The sequence below is a fragment of the Pseudorca crassidens genome, chromosome 5, assembly GCF_039906515.1.
Source record: "Pseudorca crassidens isolate mPseCra1 chromosome 5, mPseCra1.hap1, whole genome shotgun sequence".
NCBI classification, from domain to species: domain Eukaryota; kingdom Metazoa; phylum Chordata; class Mammalia; order Artiodactyla; family Delphinidae; genus Pseudorca; species Pseudorca crassidens.
Window position 1 is genome coordinate 34146524 of NC_090300.1, and position 19652 is coordinate 34166175.

Sequence of the window (19652 nt, forward strand, 5' to 3'; positions counted from 1 at the left end):
AGGGAGGTGGTGCTGGGTGCTGCCCAGGCACAGCAGGCAGAGGCAAAGCTGCACTACCCTCCAGCGCCTCTCAGGCTTCCCCAGGGCCTGCAATGGGATCCCACTGCCTCCACCATATCCTCCCGGTGCCTAGAGAAAGAGACTGGGAAGAGGAGCCCACATTCGGCACCAAAATTTCTATTGGTATCCATTCCAATGGTCCCACTGCTGCCCCCAGCTCTTCCCTCCTTCCTCTGCTCTCTGGCTCTCAACTCTGGGCATCCCTTGGGTAATTAATATTAATATTTACCAATAGCTGAGTGCTATGATAAGACAGCACCGCCCTGAGCCTTTGCACTTTTCATCTTGTCCACAACTACCCAGTGAGGCAAACTGTTGCCCTTCTTACAGATGAGGACTCAAGGGGCTGATCTGGGATTTCAACCCCACCTGCCTGACTCTAGAGGGCCAACTTCCCCTTCAAATTCACCTTCCTCAGCCCCTTCTAGCGTGGACTCCCTCACCTTCTAACCGTCCTAATTTCTACCCAATCTCATATAGTCCTCAGTAACCTTTGACTCATTCCATTACTGCCCCAAACCTTCCTTTGTCCTCACTCCCAGCAGAGGGTCACCTGCCACACCAAGAAAACAGGTCACCACAGGCCTTTCCCTTGCCTTTCCTGCATGTCCCAACTGGTCACGTTATCATCCACACCTGCCCTGCCCCTTCCGCCTCCATTCAACCCTCCAGCTGGCAGCCTGTCCACCATCACCACGGCTCCATGAAGCCACTTTCTCAAGGACCCATTTAGGGGCCTCCTTCAGGCCCAGCAGCAGCTCATCCGCTCTCCCCTCCATGACCCTCTCCCCACCCAGCACCTACCAGTGACTTTCCCTCTACCCTCTTTTTAAACCTAAGGTTTCCCAGGAGCCTATCCTGGGTTCTTTGTCCTTATGTCTTGTCCCTGGACATCTCACCTGCTCTCAAGCCACTAGCTATTAATTTTGTGTTGTGTGTCTAACCTTGACCTGTCTGAGCCCGAGGGCCTGATTTCCAACTGCCAATCAGACATCCATGGCATGATATCCTATAGGCATCTCAATCTCAAAGAGCCCAAAGCCAGCAGCAACTCTTATTCCTCAGACCAGTCGCTCCTCCTGGGTTCTCTTCCTTGGGTGACACTCCCACTAACCCCATCTGGAAGATGGATGCCATCATTATCTCTCCCCATTCTGTCTCCCAGTAACTGGTCCCCAAGCGCTGTCCTTTCTAACTCAGCAATGTCTCTAGAATTTGTCCTCTTCTTCCCATCCCTTCCCCACTTCTGGGATCAGGACCCACCTTGGCTCAGCTGGAGTGTTACAACCCCGTCCTCACCGTTCACCTGCCCTGAAGGCTTGTCCTACTCCAGTTCACTTTTCACACCACAGCCAGAGTGATTGTTCTGTAAGACAGACCTGGCCTAGATCTTCTCTTCTTCTGTGGCCCTCCTCTTCCGACTTGATCAAGCTTTATGTCAAAGCCCTTCACCATGTGACAAGCTGCTTCCTCGCCCCCGGCATCCAGACCCTGCTACTGCGGTTCCCCACACACACCCTTCTACACACTGGCCATTATTTGCACTCTGCCGTATTTGGTCACCAATCTGGATTCTTCCCTTACTTTTTTTTTTTTTTTTTTTGCGGTACACGGGCCTCTCACTGTTGTCGCATCTCCTGTTGCAGAGCACAGGCTCCGGACGCGCAGGCTCAGCGGCCATGGCTCACGGGCCCAGCTGCTCTGTGGCATGTGGGATCTTCCCGGACCGGGGCACGAACCCACGTCTCCTGCATCAGCAGGCGGACTCTCAACCACTGCGCCACCAGGGAAGCCCTCTTCCCTTACTTCTTTCTCAATTATTTTCCAGGTTCTATTGCTATAGAAAAGTTACTTATTTCCAAAGGACTGTTCCTAATCATGTATAGACCCTATTGCACGAAGAAGATGCTCACAGAGCAACAAAGATGGAGTTAGCGAGGCCCCAGATGGGAGGCAGTGTAAGATTTATGAGGCACTACTAGGGTAGGGAGAGGCCATCCTAGCCCCATCTCCCCACTTCCAGAGCAGTTTTCCTTCCAGAGACAGGACTGACTTCCAAAGTCTCTTTCAAAATGAGAGGGAGGGCCTGTGGGAAGCAGCTGACTTTTTAAAATGGAGCAGTTAGGGCTGTTGATGTTCACAGTACTCTGGCTTTGCAAGACTAATTTGATGCTGAAAAGAATCCCAACAGTCTCAGTGAGCATGGTTCCTGAAGGGGAGGCTGCTGGGGGCGGGGGAGTGAGGAGAGAAGAGCCTTACTTGAGTTTCGATTAAAGGGGTGCTTCAGGGTGCTCCAGGCTGAGGTCAGTGAACCCAGGGTGGCCCTGACCCGGAGGCTGTATGGTACAGTGGCGGTGATGTCATCAGTGATGTCACACTCGGGCTCTTGGGTGGGCGAGCACCAGCTGCTGGGGATCCAGATGTGGCTCATGTACAGGCTCTCATACTCTCTGGCCAAAGAGAGGAGGGGACAGCGTCACACCAGCCCCTTCTACCCAGGCTCAATGATGGTTTCAAGTAACTGTTGCATCCACTGACATTTTATGGGTCAGGAAAACAAGCATTTGCTCCATACCCATTTCTCCCCTCTCCTCCCTCACCGACCACCCTTTCTTCCTTACTCCTTCTCACCAGACAAGGGAGACCCAAGCATAAACCCCACTCTGTCCCAGTCTCTCCATCTGCATGCTCACCACCCCAGTCTCAGCCACTGTCATCCCTTGCCTTGCTGTGTGTCTCCTGATTTTCCTGCTTCCTTTCCTGCCAGTCTTCAAACCATGCATCACTCAGCAGAGCATCATATTTGTCTCCTTAGTGGCTTCCAAAGGGTCTAGAATGGAATCCAAACTCTCTGCCATGGCCTACAAGACTCTCTGGCCTTCTCATTACACCCCTAAACGTGATGCTCCCTCCACACAGGCCTCCTTGCCCTCCCTCCGACAGGCTGTCACGTTCGCTGTGTCTCAAATGCTCTGCCCCTGCATTCCCATTGGCTGCCTGCTCCTGTCCTTCAGATATTGGCTTAAATATCACATCCTCAGACAGACCTTCCCCGACCATCTGATAAAAAGCTACCACAGAAGAAACTCTCTGTTGCATCAGCCTTTTAGCTTCCTCCTAGAGCTGATTTCTATCTGAACTTACCTACAGCAATGCTGCCTGATAGAACTTTCTGTGTTGGTGGAAATGTTCTGTATCCCTGTTGTTCTATATGGTAGCTACTAGCCGCATGTGGCTATTAAGAACTTGAAATGTGGCTCGTACGACTGGGAAACAGACATTTTAATTTAATTTAATTTAACTTTGATTAATTTTGATTAATTTAAATTTAAATAGCTGTCTGTGTCTAGTGGCTACCACACTGGACAGTGCAGACCTCGTGTACTTATTTCTTTACCTTTTTACTGTCTCCTCTAAATGTAAGCTCCCTCTGTCCAGAAGCTTTGTCAACTGTACCCGTGAGCCTAAGAGAATGTCTGCACGTGTAGTTGTTCAGTTTGTATAAACTGTTAATGAAATATATTGAGCACCTTCTGTGCCCCTGTCACTCCTTGACAGCTCCGAGGGCCTGGACACCTGGAGAAGGGCCAGCTGACCTATAGGATCACAATTTGTTTTGGCTTCTAGGGGCAAGCACACAGTCAGGAAAAACTGAGGTCTCCCCCACCCCCAAAAGATCTGAGTCCCCAGTGATTTCTCCACCTCAAGTCAGAGACAAACTTGTTTCTTCTTAAAATTTTCTTCAGCATTAGACAATTGACTCATTGTTGGAAAGAAGCTTCACCAAAAAGTCTTTATACATGTTTGTGCTCCCAGGGAGTTCACTGTCAAATCCATGGGACAATTTCCCTTGTTGCTTCAACTCTCTCAGTGCCCATGCAGACAGAGGATGCAGATCATGGGAAATAACCTCTCCCTGGGCTCACAAAGCCTCCTTGAGCTCTGGAATGAAGGTTGTGATTCCTGGAGAGGAATCAACTAATGTCTAAAAGAGAAAAACTAAAAAAAAAAAACACAAAAAACAAAACTCACCCTTGGTACTCGACAGAATAGTGTATTATTTCTTCAGGCACAATCACTGGGCTCCATGTCAAGACATGCTTCATGTTGGTTGATTGTACAGAGAGGTTCTGAGGGGCAGGCAGAACAGTCACTCCATCTGAGACCAAGGCAGATAGACAGGCTGACAGGTGAGTTCAGGGGGCTGGCATCGGGGGAAATGCCACAGCTTCAAGTTAGTTTCTAATGAAATGCCAAACATGCTTAGGAACTAGAAACAACTCTAAAGTCACCATACTTGTGTTCATGCTAAATTTTTGCTATCATCATTGTAATTCTGCCTTTGGTGATTGAATGGCATGTTAATATTAATAATAATAATGGCTAATATTATTGAGCACTTACCATGCTCTATCTAGGCCATGTGCTAGGTTGTCACATGATTATCTCATTTAATCCTCATGACCATACTGGGAGGTAAGGACCATTAGTTTCTCTGTTGTACAAATGAGGAAACTGAAGCACATTATGTACAACCCTTATGTCACGATCTAGATGCAGGCCTTGACTCTGCCACTTACTATGTGACCTAAAGCAAGCTGCGTAAACCTGAGCCCCCCACCCCTACATGGCAAACCCATACCAGCTCCTGCCAGCTTCTCTTCACCACCTTCTCCTGCTACTGCCATCCTCAGGTACCAAAGCAATTCGTTAGTGTCCCCAAGAAGGCCAAACAGGGCGCAGCTGCCATCTGGGAAGTGCAGGCTCAGGTCTGCCGTGGAAGGAGTCCAGTGCAGAAAGGCACCAAGCCAGCTCGGAGACTCCGCCCCAGGCAGCCTGCAGCCCTCTGAGCCAGCCGGGATTCAAGCACCTGCTCACACAGCTGTGTGCTCAGAGTGTGCACACAGTGGGTCTACAGTTTGCACACAGAATCAAAGAGGCCTGTGAAGCTGAACCTGCCCTCATAAGGACCTTGCAGCCTCAGGGCTCATCCTTGCGTGTAACCCAGGGTGCAGTCTGGATCTTCCGATATGGTCTTCCCCTCCGACTTTCACACGCTCTTCTTTTAATGCCCAACACCTGCCTCCCTTTGCTGTTACAGTTGCAGTGATAATATCGACAGCATGGTGTGTATGAGGCTGGGACCCTCGCCTAGGACTTTTCATCTGTGTGCCTGTCTCCAGATTGGCACCTGCTGTTCGTTATCCAGCGCTGTAACCACGAGAGGATGGGTGCTGCTGGGGACACCCCACCTGGTGCCCTTGCTTCTTCCCTAATGTAGGACCCTTGTGATGCATCCTGATCTCACTCTCAGCGTCCACGGCCTGCCCTGTGAGGAAACACCTAGGGTACCCACAAGGGAGGTATCCTGCCCTCCCCACCTTTAAACCTGTAATCACCCAAGGGATGAAAAGGAAAACTGCCAGCTGCAGTGAGGTCACCCGGGAGGGTGGAGCGTGGTCCTCTCTGACATCCTTCCTCTGGTAAAGTAGACAAAACATTTCCCTAGTCAGATATGCGAAGATTTTAAAGCTATGTAAATATAAAGCTCTAATTCATAATTCTAAAACTCTCAAAAATGAAATCTCCTGGCCCAGATGGTTACACTGGAGAATACTACGAAATAGTTAAAGAGAAATTAACACCAATTTTATACAATCTCTTCAAAAAAATAGAAGAGGAAAAAGCACTTTCCAACTAATTTATGAGGCCAGTATTACCCTGATACCAAAATCAGGTAAAGGTAGTGTGTATTTAAAAACACAAAAGCCTGCACATCAACATATCTTATGCACTTAAATGCCAAAATCTTCAACAAAATACTAGCAATCCAAATTCAATAATGTATAAAAATGATTATGCACCATGATCAAGTGGAATTTATTCCAGGTATGCAAGGCTGGTTCAATATTTGAAAATCAATTAATGTAATCCACTGCATCAACAAACTAAAGAAGAAAAATCATACAATCATATCAGTTGACACTGAAAAAGCATTTACAAAATTCAACATCCATTCATGATTTAAAAGCAGAAAACAACAAAAAACCTCTCTTCAAGTCAAGAACATTAGGGAGTTATCTCAATTTGATAATGACCATCTCTAAAAAACCTACAGTTAACATCTTATTCAATGGTGAAAGACTGAATTCTTTCCCCCTAAAATCAAGAAAAAGGCAAGGGTGCTCACCCTCATCACTTTTACTCTACATTGTACTAGAAGTTCTAGCAGCTGTAATAAGGCAAACAAAGGAAGTAAAAGGCATTACAGATTGGAAAAGAAGTAATTAATCTCCCCCTATTTGCACGCTATGTAGGAAATCCCACAGAATCTACAAAAAAAACCTCCTAAAACTAATAGTGAGTTCAGCAAGTTCATAGGATACAAGATAAACATTAAAAATTAGTTGTACTTTTAAATACTAGCAATGAACACTTATACACAGAAATTTAAAATATTATTTACAATCATTCTCTCCCCCTAAAGTTCAGGTGTAAATCTAATGAAACATATCTAGGATTTGTATGGGGAAAACTCCACAATGCTGGTGAAAGATTTCAAAGAAAACATAAATAGATGGAGAGACATACTGTGCTCATGAATCGAACAATTTGACATAGTTAAAATGGTAATTCTCCCCAAATTGATATACAGGTTTAATGTGATTCCTATCAAAATCCCAGCAAGGTTTTTTGTAGATATATACCAGCTTTTTCTAAAATTTATAAGCAAAGGCAAAGGAAGGAGAATAACTGAAACAACTCTGAAAAAGAATAAAGTGAGAGAAATCAATCTACCCAATTATAAGACTTACAGTAATGAAGATTGTGTGGTATTGACAAAGAAATAGACATATAGATTGATGAAACTGTATAGACATCCCAGAAATAGACCCACACAAATATGCTCGACTGACTTTTGGCAAAGGTACAAAAGCAATTCAATGAAGGAAGGATAGCCTTTTCAACAAATAATATTAGAGCAATTGGATATTTGCAGGCAAATAAAAAACTTCAACCTAAATCTCACACCTTATGCAAAAAATAACTCAAAGTGGACCATAGACTTAATGCAAAATATGAAACTCTAAACTTTTAGGAAAAAACATAGAAAATCTTCAGACCTAGACAAAGATTTCTTAGACTTGACACCAAAAGCAAGATCCATAAAAGGAAACATTTATAAATGGGCATCATCAAACTTAAAATATCTTGCTCTGCAAAAGACCCTGTTAAGAGGATGAAAATACAAGATACAGACTGGGAGGAAGTATTTGCAAACTATATATCGCACAAAGGATTCATATCTAGAATATATATACAAAGAATACTCAAAACCCTACAGTAGAAAAGCAAACAATTCAATTAGAAAATGGGCAAAAGACATGAAGAGTCATTTCACCAAAAAGTACATACAGATGGCAAATGAGCACATGAAAAGATGTTCAACATCATTAGCTATTAGGGCATTGCAAATTAAAACGTTCCTGAGATAGCACCACACAGCCATCAGAATGACTAAAAATTTTTAAAGTAACAATACCAGACCCTGGTGATGATGCAGGTAAAGTCACTCATACATCGCTGGTGGGAATATAAAGTGGTACAGCCACTCTGAAAGATAGTTCAGCAGTTTCTTGTGAAACTAAACTTGTAATTACTATACAACCCATCAATTGCACTCTTGGGCATTTATCCCAAAGTAGTAAAAATTTATGTCACACGAGATCTGCACAACAATGTCTATAAACAAACTGGAATCAGCCCAGATGCCCACAGGTGAATGGTCAAACAAATTATGGTACATCCAATAAAAAGGAACAAACTGGGGCTTCCCTGGTGGTGCAGTGGCCAATGCAGGGGACACGGGTTCGTGCCCCGGTCCGGGAAGATCCCACATGCCGCGGAGTGGCTGGGCCCGTGAGCCATGGCCGCTGAGCCTGTGCGTCCGGAGCCTGTGCTCCGCAACGGGAGAGGCCACAACAGTGAGAAGCCCGCGTACCCCGCCAAAAAAAAGGAACAAACTATCACTACGTAAAACAATCTGGATGAATCTCTAGGAAATTATGCCAAGTGAAAAAACCCAACCCCCCAAGAGTTACATGCTGTATGATTCTATTTTTATAACATTTTGAAATGGCAAAATTTTAGAAATGGAGAACAGATTAATGGTTGCCAGGGGTTAGGAACAGTGGGGAAAGGCACAGTAGGGGGAGGTTCTAAAAAGGCAACAGGAGTATCGTTGTGGTACTGGAACTGTTCAGTATCTTGACTGTGGTGATAAATACACAAACCTATTACACACACACACACAAGCACACGCTCGAACGAATGCAAGTAAAGCTGGGGAAGTCTGAATAAGACGGGTGGATTGTATCAATGATGTCAATATCCTGGTTGTGATATTATACTATTGTTTTGCAAAATACCATTGGGGAAACTGGGCTTTCTGTATTATTTCTTATAACTGCATATAAATCTAGAATTACCTCAACAAAATTTCAGTTAAAAAATACAAACATAGTGTCATCACACCTAAAAATTTAGCATTAATTCTGATTATCTGCATGACAGGATACATTTTAAAAGAACATGATAGGATAAATTCAAACAGGATGAAATGCACCTAGGAGAAAAGTAAAGTTGTAGAATTAGGTGCAGTCAATTAAATCAGTGAGGGACACCTGTTTAGGGTGGGAGACCTAACAATTAGGTGTCCTAATGACCAGGGCACTCATCAAGGATTTAAGCAACTACTCTGAGGTTGAGTTTCTGGGTATATCTTTCTTCATGAGGGTCACACAGGCAGGACAACAGCAAGAGATGTCCCAAAATTTAGGTGCCTCCATTATGTTATGCAGCAGTTTGCACTTGTGTAACTGTCTTCTCCTACCTGTGAAGTTCCAAATCTAACTCCACTATGGGCAAAATACTCAGTCTCATTCCTGTCTTAAAATGAAAACTACTGCTTCTTTCTGAGCCCTGTAGGCAACATCTTCAATATCTTTATGCCATTTGTACCATATATTCCAAATTCCATCTTTGTTTCGCTGTTGTTTATGTAGCACACATACACATTGGGAATGAGATGGAAAATCAGTAATGCCCATGAACTACTGATGCCAGGGGATGTTTAATTGGGTTACATAGAAAGCATGGTGGCCCTATATGAGGAAAAATCCATTTTATGCTAGGACACTAAATAGGGAAGTCTATTTTCAGCTCAGACTCCAAGCTGAAAGTGACTCCTTTCACCTATGAAGGGTTTCATAGGTGAATCCCCTCCAGTTGTTAGACAAGGCTCACTGTGGTCCTGAGAACACAATTCAGTGGAGAAAAAAAAAACTTTGGGGCTTCCCTGGTGGTGCAGTGGTTGAGAGTCCGCCTGCTGATGCAGGGGACATGGGTTCGTGTCCTGGTCTGGGAAGATCCCACATGCCGCAGAGCAGCTGGGCCCATGAGCCATGGCCGCTGAGCCTGCATGTCCAGAGACTGTGCTCTGCAACGGGAGAGGCCACAACAGTGAGAGGTCCGCATACCGCAAAAATAAATAAATAAATAAATAAAAGAAAAAGAAAACTTTGTTATCCACCCACCATTCTCATTAACAAGAAATGTCATCTACCAGTCAGGAGTAATGTGTATTGAAGTCAAGTAGAAGAAACCAGTTAATAGAGACTCTTCCTGATGTGCATGAGTAAATGCAAAAACAAAGAATGCACTCAAGGCAGGAGGGGAGAGTAAGCTTACAGTGTGAACAAGAAAGACTACTGGCCACAGAAAGAAGGGTGCAGAATTGGGAATAATTATTTCCTCAGCCACACTGGATGAGAATTGTCAACGGAGCTAGACCAAGATATTGGAATATCTTCTGTATAATCGTTTGGTTCCTTGTGAATAGTTATGCTCCTGTCACTGTAGAGAATTGTTCTTGTTCTAGCAGTCTGACTCAGTATCTCAAGAAGGCCCACTGGGTGGAGCCTCTTGGGTGTTTCCGATAGAGACTTGAGCCAGGTGACTGTGACTATTTAAGATTCTGGTGCTCAGTGTGGCAGAAAGTAGCTAAGCAACACTTTTTGCATAGAGCTGCATTCACAAAGCTGATCCCTCTTTCTTGCGGCCTATTAGTATTCTATTGCTGCTGTAACAAATTCCCGCAAATGTAGTATCTGAAAACAACACAGATTTATTATTTTCCAGTTCCATAGATCAGAAATCTTACACAGGTCTAACTGGGCTAAAATCAAGGTGCTGGCAGGACTGCAGGCTCCAGGGGAGACTGTTTTCTTGCCATTCCCAGCTGCTGGTGGCCACCCACCTTCTTGCGCATGGCTCCTCCTTCCTCCATCTGTAAAGCCAACAATGGCTGGTTGAGTCCCTTTCATGCTTCAAATTTCTCCTGCCTCTTTTTCTGTCCTCCCATCTCTCTCTCACTGCATCCAGGAAAGGTTCTCAGCTTTGAAGGACTCGTGATTAGATTGGGCCCACCCTGATAATCCAGGATAATCTCCTAATCTCAAAATCCCATAACATTAATCACATCTTTAAAATACCTTTTTCCATAAGAGGTAATGTATCCACAGGTTCCAGGAATTAGAACGTGGATGTCTTTGGCGGACCATCATTCTGACTACCCCATGGGGCTTGCACTTCAGGGGATATTGATACCATGAACTGATACGATACCCTAAAATGTCTCCCTCGAATACAGTAAATTATTTCAAGAGAATCCCCTTGTATGTGACCAGAAGAAGAAAAGAGCAAGGCTGAGCTAGGACATGGCTGCTAAGCAGGTTGCTGGCATCACTCGCTGCCTAAGTAACTAGTGCCCCACCCCAGCTTCAGAAGGTATGCAAACCAATTCATGCCTCAGGAAAGTGATCTACTGCTTCAGGATCTTAAAGTATGGTCTTTGGATCAGCAGCATCACAATACCCAGGAGCTTATTAGAAATGCAGACTCTCAGGCTGCAAGCTGTGCCCTACAGAACCAGAAAGTGCATTTTAACAAGCAAGATCCCCCAGGTAATTCATAAGCATATTAAAGTTTGAGAAGCACTGGTATATAGAGTTCTAAATGGTTCTCAACCTTGGCTGCCCATGAGAATTACTGGGGAGGTGGCTTTTTGTGGGTGTTTTTTTTAAGTTTTATTTTGAAATAATTTCAGACTTACAGAAGAGCTGCAAAAATAGTACAGAGAGCTCCCATATACCCTTCATTCAGCCTTCCAGATGTACATGACCATAGTACAAATATGAAAAGGAAGATATTAACATTGGCCCAATATCAATAATGAAGCCTCAGTATTTATTCGAATTTCACCAATTTTTTTCCCCTAAAGTCTTCCTTCCTGCCTGCCTGCCTTCCTTCCTTTCTTTCCTTCCTTTTTTTCAGGAACCAATCCAGAATCCCACATTTAGTTGTCATATCTATACTTAGTCTTCTTCAATCTGTCCTCAATCCTTCCTTGACATTTTTGACGGGTACTGGTCAGTTGTTTTCTAGACCATTTCTCAGTTTGGGTTTGTCTGATGTTTTTTCATGATTTGATTAAGGTTGTGCATTTTTGGCACATACTCACAGGGAATACATGATGTTACTATGTCTTATTACCGGTGGTGTTTACCTTGACTACTTGGTTAAGGTGGTGTCTTCACTATAAAATGACCATTTTCCCCTTTATAATTAATAAATAACTTAGGGGAGATACTGTGACACTATGCAAATATTCTTTCTCCCCCAACTTCCATCCATTAAATTTTGTGTTTATTGGTGGATATTACTTGCAACAATCATTGCTGTGATGTTTTGTGATTTTCTATGTGTTAACTGGAATTCTGTAAGAAATAGCTCTTCCTTCTCCACCATTTGTAATAGAAATTTATTTTATTCTATCATTTTTTTTTGTTTTTTGTTTTTTTTTCAGTACACGGGCCTCTCACTGTTGTGGCCTCTCCTGTTGCGGAGCACAGACTCCGGACGCGCAGGCTCAGAGGCCATGGCTCACGGGCCCAGCCGCTCCGCAGCATGTGGGATCTTCCCGGACCGGGGCACGAACCCGTGTCCCCTGCACCGGCAGGCGGACTCTCAACCACTGCGCCACCAGGGAAGCCCTATCGTTATTTATTTTGTTACTCAAATCGTTCCAGCTTTGGCCATTGGGAGCTTTTTTGGGTTTTGTGTCCTTTTGACTTACTCCCATCTCTCACTCTCTTTTTTCATGTTATTTTTATTAATAGACTTTTAATTTTTAGAACAATTTTAGATTTATAGGGAAAAAACGCAGACAGTAAGTACACAGAGTTCCTGTACACCCTTCACTCAGCTTCCCCTAATGCTAACATCTTATATAGTCACAATATATTTGTCAAAACTAAGAAACTAACATTGTACATTACTATTAACTAAACTCCAAACTTTATTTGAATTTTGCCAAATCTTCCACTAATGTCCTTTTCTCATTCCAGGATCTAATCCAGGATCCTTGTTGCATTTTGGGCCCCATCCTTTTTTGAGCACTTCCTTCCTTACCACAAGATGTTCCAAACTTCTATTTTCTCTTCCCAGTTATGGAATAAACCACTTCTCTAAGGAGCCCCACCCAGGAAGTTTTGAAAAATCCCAAAGACCAGGCAGCACCCTAGATTAGTTAAATCAGACCTCTGGCTGTGAAATCCTGGCATTTGTACTTTTAAAAGCTCTCCAGTTAATTCCAACATGCACTTGAGATTGAGAACCACTGATCTAGACCTTACTTCAGGTCGAAAGACAGTTAAAACTATGAACGATATATGATATCACTTATATGTGGAATCTAAAATATGACACAAATGAACCAATCTATGAAACAGAAATGGAATCATGCACATAGAGAACAGACTGATGGTTGCCAAGGGGGAGGGGGTTGGGAGAAGGGATGGAGTGGGAGGCTGGGGTTAGCAGATGTAAGCTTTTATATATAGAATGGATAAACAGGTCCTACTGTGTAGCACAGAGAACTATATCCAATATCCTGGGATAAACCATAATGGAAAAGAATATAAAAAAGAATATGTGTATATATATATATATATATATATATATATGTATAACTGAATCACTCTGCCATACAGCAGTAATTAACACATTATAAATCAACTATACCTCAATAATAATAATAATAATAAACTATGAATGATAAACCCCTAAAGAATTAGGTGTATTTCCCAGCAGGTTCTTATGTTCCCTGCAGACAGAAAACACTGTTTTGTTCATATCTAACCACCCAGAACGTGGCACACAGCAGGCGCTCAGAAATACAGAATGAATGAAAACGAAACAGGTGAACCAAGTCTTGGCTCCTTAGTGAAATTAGCCTCAGCCTGATTTTTCCCCCCGAATTCCTATCTCACATTAGACCTTTGTGTCATTCTGAGGTTTATGCCCACCACAAAGCCCCTGGGCACATTTCCCAGGCAGAACCCCTTGCATCTCCTCCCTGGAATCACCATGCTGGCTTCCCCTCACTGTGTCTGCTGTCAGCTCCCCTCGTTTGGGCTCTGTTCTGCCACCTTTACTTCCAACAGCCCTTATGGCAAATGTGTCAGAAAACACAGCAACATCTTCTTTATTCCTTTTGCTTTGTCCTTCCAAACTTTTTCTGGCCTGCTTCAATGTCTCAGCTTCTTCTGCAGAGAAGTACAAAGGGCACAGGCTCTGTAGCCAACAGAACCAGAGTCAAATCCCAGTTCTCCCACTTATTAGATGTATACGCTTGGGCAAATAGCTGAACCTCTCTGAGCCTCTCTTTCCTAGTGTATAAAATGGGGGTTATATCACCTACCTTGCAGGATTGATGTGAGATGTCAAGAGAATATTTTTGCTAATCCAGAGCACAGTGTGCGGTCATAAATGGCAGTTGCGATGGTCACTGTCGCTGTTATTATTGCTGTTATTATTACTATTATTATTATTATTGGTAGTGGGAATCAGTTTCCTGAATTACACACTATTATTTGAAAGGGACAGGGCAAGGCAAATAAATTCTGTAAAAGAGAGCAAGACCTCTACCCATCTGTCCCAAGGATCTAGAGTAAGTAGTAGAAGTTCATTTAGACATTGCAGAAATCATTGCAGGCTCCTACACAGTCCAGAGTAAATGGTCAAAATTGCATAAAGGCAACCTCAGCTAAAGCAAATAACTGCTGACACCACCATCGGTTTGCATAACCAACAGATGAAAAGTAACATCTTCAGAGTGCCTTCGTTTTCATAATCTCGTTTGACACCTCCCAACTGAAAGGTAGCTATTTTGACCAATTTGCAGATAAGGAAACTGAAGTGATAAGAAATATATTCACTGAACGAGCAAGTGATAAAAGTCAAAACTCACACACAGGTCTTTCTCACTCTGACATCCTTGTGGCTTCTACCACTGGTGGGTTTTTTTTGGTTGCTTTTTTTTTTTTTTTTTTGGGTGGGTGGTGGAGGGGGACAGGGATGGTTGTTGTAGTTTTTTGTTTGTTGTTTTTATTTCTGTGTAAGTTTACAGGTGTCACAAGAGTACTCACCTCCAGGTCTACTTGAAATAGGAGTCTTCAGGAAAAGGCTTAAAAGACTGGACTACCTCATTGAAGAAAATGTCAAATTAAAAAATGGGTGAAGGGGATCAAAAAGTGTAAATTTCCAGTTATAAAATAAATAAATCATGGGGATGTAATATATAGCATGGTGACTATAGTTACTATACTGCATATTTGAAAATTGCTAAGAAAGTGGATCTTAAAAGTCTTCATCACAAGAAGAAAAAATTTGTATGGTGACAGCTGTTAACTAGACTTATTACAGTGACCACTTCACAGTACATACAAATATCAAATCATTATGTTGTACACCTGAAACTAATATAATGTCATATGTCAGTTATACCTCAATTAAAAAAAAATCAGGAAAAATATGCTGGCCTTTCCCCTTCTCATTTGGCCACCCCGTCTTCTCCCTTTAGCTTAGTGGAGGAGCGTTTTCCTAGCAACTTGTTTGTGCCACCAACTAATCAATGCATCAAGTAACTAACCAATCAGCTAACATGCTGAGCCTATGCTAGGGGCTGTGGGGACGCCAGGAAAGATGCCTAGGCCCTGCCTTCAGGCCAGTGCAGGAAACAGAAACAACCCACTGAAACAGAGTACATGGGGTCAAGGATCAAAGGAGAGAGGTCTGGGAAGGGTCTGCAGGAGCAGGGACCCATCTGGAATGATGATGGGAGGACGGGTTTGGGATGGGGTAAGGACTGGAGAGGGAGTTTCTGAGGGAAAGAACTACAATAAAGACCAGGAGGAGGAAATGGGGGGGTGGGTGATGCGCCAGCTGTGAAGACAGCAGCCGCCTGTGGCCCATACTTGTTTTCAAGGAGTAGTGAGAAATAGGATTGGGGTCTAAATATGGTGTGTCATGAAACAAACAGCAAATTTGCTCATCATGTGCTGAGACATACAGTTGTGAAGGGTTTTGAGCTACACAGGCATATATTTGATGTTTAAGTCAGCTCTAAACATTTGCTAATCACCTCGGCACCGATTTGTTACCTGATTTAAACTAACTAGAATAATTAGTTCTCAGTGTTAAAAAAAAGAAAGTACTCAAGACACCCACAGACACTGCAAAGTGCCTAGGACCTTGGTGTATTCAAATTAGAAATTTCTTTTAAATGTTAGTTGACAGGAAGAAACATCAAAAGTGAAAGCTGCGATTTCAGAACAATAACATGTAGGTGCAAGCAGCCAGAATGGAGCAGAGATAATTATGTAATCTTACTGGCAGGCAAAATGCCCCAAACCAAATACTTTTTAAGATGGTATGGAGTACCTGACTGCTACCTTTTCTGAAGTGACCAGGAGAGAATTCCAATTTTCATAAATCTTGTACCCAATATTAAGGTTGCAAATTATGTCTTTCTATTCACATGTATTTTGTTAGAATCTTTACTTAAACCTGTCCTTACAGTGAACATCTCTGAGGCACACACAGAAAGACTGAGATAATAACTATGTTTTGGCTTTTAAAACTAAATAATAAGATAAATAACAAAATGCATGGATCTCTGCTAACCTTTAAACTATTTTTCTGATGCTTTATCTTCCTAGATTGTTCTGTGGACACTGAGAGATTTCTAAACAGAATGCAGGTCTTTTCTCTGTGGGGATGGAGGATTAGGAGGTGAGAAACCTTTTCAAAAACAGACATAAGATGTTCTATGCATATATTGCAACCTCAAACCCTGGGAAAGTATTTTTCACCTTCCTAACCTATATTTGAGTCCCAGACTGTAAGCGGTATTCTGATTCATACTTACCCACGAGCAAACAAGGAATCAAGGCGTAGGAAAACCACATGATAAGACTTGTCTCGATTTCTTCTAGAACCATTGTGAGGGTCTCTGTTTGGCAGGCTCAGTTTGACCTGGAACATTGTTTCCTTCCAGAATGAAGCATTCTTTCCGTATCAGCCATCCTTGCTTCGGAACGCAGAAGTTGGAGCTGAGTCTGAGTCGCTGTAAAGCCTGAATTGTTCTGGAAAGAGGAGCCAGCCCAGACACCTCAGAAGAGGCGGGCTGGGCAGCACCCTCCTTTCTGCCCAAACCCAGATGTTGCATCAGGGGGTGTGGCCTAGGAGAGTTCCAGAGAAAAGATAACTGGGAAGCTTAAGAATCTGCATGGGGGAGATACCTGGATCATAGGCTCTGCTCTGGGGGACCCTGGTGGTCTCCAGAGACACCCCTGGCAGTAGCAGGCAAGATTATCTGAACTTCTTATCAAATAGCTGTTCTCTTCCAACTCTCTCTCCGGTGAGTTCATGCAAGCTAGGTACTGATTAGCTGTTTTTCTACATCTCCACTTCAAAAAAAGTAGAGAAGTTTAAAATTTTTTTTCTAAATATCTTTTATAGAGTCAGGAGGTGAAGAATATATAGCTTCATATGTGCTTGCATCTGCAAAAAGAAAACCCGGAAGGAGATAGAGAAAACTACCAAGATTGTTTACCTTGGGGCAAAGGGAGTGGGAATCGGGAAGACAGAGGAGAAAAATGGGAACGAGACTCTTTCCACTACCTTTTGTTTGTTTGGGGATTTTAAAAAATTGTTTTTATTGTGGTAAAATACACATAAATTTACCATCTTAACCATTTTTAAGTATACAGTTCAGTGGTATCAAATACATCCAAATTGTTGTACAACCATTACCACCATCGGTCCATGTAACTCTTTTCATTTTGTAAAACTGAAACTCTATATCCATTAAACAATAACTCCACCTTCTCCCCTCTCCTGGAAACCACCATTATACTTCTCTTTATGATTTTGACTACTCTAAGTACCTCATATAAGTAGAATCATGCAGTACTTGTCTTTCTGTGACTTACTTATTTCACTTAGCATAATGTCCTCAAGTTTTGCCCATTTTGTAGTATATGGCAGAATTCCCTTCCTTTTTAAGGCTGAAAAATAGTCCATATACATTTTGCTTATCCATTCATCCATTGATGGACACTTGATTTGCTTCCACGTTTTAGCTATTGTGAGTATAATGCTGCACTGAACACAGATGTACTAATATCTCAAGACCCTGCTTTCAATTATTGTGGGTGCTGTTATCTTTTTATATTGTTTGATTACTGAACCATGTGAATGTATTATTGAAAACTTTATTTAAATTTTTTAAATTGGAAGGAAAATCTTATGGTAGGGTTTGGCCCCTTAAAATGTCAGTTTTTTAGACTCTAAACACTCCACGTGTGCAAACGCCTCAGTGGAAAGAACATGAATTTTAGAGTGCAACACATTTGGTTCCAGTGTCAGAATTTATTTGCAATATAACCTTGGGAAAGTTACTTATTTATTCATTCAACAGACATTCACTAAGGGCTTTTATTATGTACTAGATCCTGGGAATTCGATAGTTCCTGCCCTCAACCAAAACCTAGTGGAGAAAATGGACATGAGAATAGTCACAAATCAATACTCAAAATGAAGTGACAGAAATATTCACAAGGGAATAAAGGAGCATTAAAGAGAAACACCTAACCCAGCCTGGGGGTTCAGAGAAGACTTCTTGGAGGTAACTTTGGGCTGAGTATTAAATGCTGAAAAAAATCAGTCAGCCAGCCATAGCGTGTTTGGGAAACCACAATAAGTTTGATGCAACTGGAGAGCAAGGTTGGAGTGGCAAGAAATGGGGCTCGAAGGTAGACAAAAACAGGATTCAAGAGAGAGCTTTGAATGCCTTGTTGAGGAGCTCAGAGTTTATCCTGAGGCAATGATGGTTAAAAGCTCAAATCTAATCTGTCATTCCCTGTATTTGAGCTTTAAAAAATTTATGACTAGGGTAGAGAAAATCGTGGAAGCGGCCAGACTGGAGGCAGGTGGGCCAGAAGGGAGGGATGTGGGTCAGCCAGTTGAGAGATGTTGGCTTCCACTAGGTTTTCCCATGTCTGTAGAGAGAAGTGACTAAATTCAAATGATGGAGGTAGAATTGACAGCTCCTAGATGTTGAGTGGATTGGCGGAGGAGGAGGCAAACATGATTTTCACGTTCGTTTGAATAACTAGGTGGATGACAGCATCCCAACCTAAATAATGTTAAGGAGGTGGGGTGGGAGCAGGGCAGGCAGGGTTGGGAATGGTACAGAAAAAGGCTGCATGTGTTCAGTTTGATACACTCAACTTTGAGGTGCTCATATGGGCAGGGGCAGTCTCCAATATTCAAATGATCTTTGTCTCAGTTTATGAGTGTCAGGGTATGGCACCACTTCCCCTACATTCAGCATTTCATTGGTAGCTGAGACCAGCAAGTGGGTGAGAACATTCAGGGAGAGTATGTAGATTAAAGAGACATGTGGATACGCTCCAGGAGAAGACCTGCATTTAAAGGACCAGCACAAGCAAAATGACATAGGAAGATATAGGGGGAATAAATAGGTCAGAGAGGTCGTCCTGGAACAAACTATGGTCCTGGAAATGATGAGGGATGGAGTGATCACCAGGGGGGGTGCAGAAAAGAGTCACTGAGTAAATTATCAAAAAATGTCTCCTGGATTTACATCACCTAGAAGGTCATTTGTAATCTCAGTAAGAGGAGTTTCAGCGGAGAACTTGGATCAGAAGCTAGATAGTTGTAGGCTGAGGATTGGATGGGAAAAGTAGTGCTCTTTTGATGTGAAGGGGAAGAAAGCAACTCTATGAGCGTCATTTTTATAAAACAATGTCTTGCATAATATTTGTGGGAATTAAAGAATGTAGACAAAGCACATTAGCACAGTGCCAAGGACACAGTAGGTCTTCACAAATGCTGTATTAACCATTTGTTATATTAATAATATTAACAATAAATACATTAGGGTTTATTTGCTCTGACTGGCTGGCCCTTTGTGGGCTGCCCATCTTTCACTTTGGCCCCTGGATCAGCAAAAAAAGCTTCCAGTTGGTGACACCTATTAGAGGGTGGTCATTAAAAGCATGGACTCTGGAGCCAGACTGTCTGGGTTGGTATTGGTGCTCTGCCACTTACTGTGTTTTTTTCGCCAAGTCTTTTAAACAATGTTTTAATGTCCTCCTCTGTAA

The 19652-nt window shown here is 42.8% G+C and overlaps 1 protein-coding gene across 2 annotated transcripts in view; it reads right to left on the reverse strand.

Moving 5' to 3' along the window:
* Nucleotides 1–19652, reverse strand: part of IL20RB (interleukin 20 receptor subunit beta) — a 41059-nt gene that overhangs the window by 14646 nt on the left and 6761 nt on the right. For both annotated transcript variants that reach the window (XM_067737727.1, XM_067737726.1), the window contains exons 2-4: nt 16391–16607; nt 4093–4219; nt 2320–2510 (exon numbers count right to left, since the gene is read on the reverse strand). In XM_067737727.1, the coding sequence (XP_067593828.1) occupies nt 2320–2510; nt 4093–4219; nt 16391–16463 (391 nt within the window). In that variant the 5' untranslated portion in view covers nt 16464–16607. The remainder of the gene's footprint in view (nt 1–2319; nt 2511–4092; nt 4220–16390; nt 16608–19652) is intronic.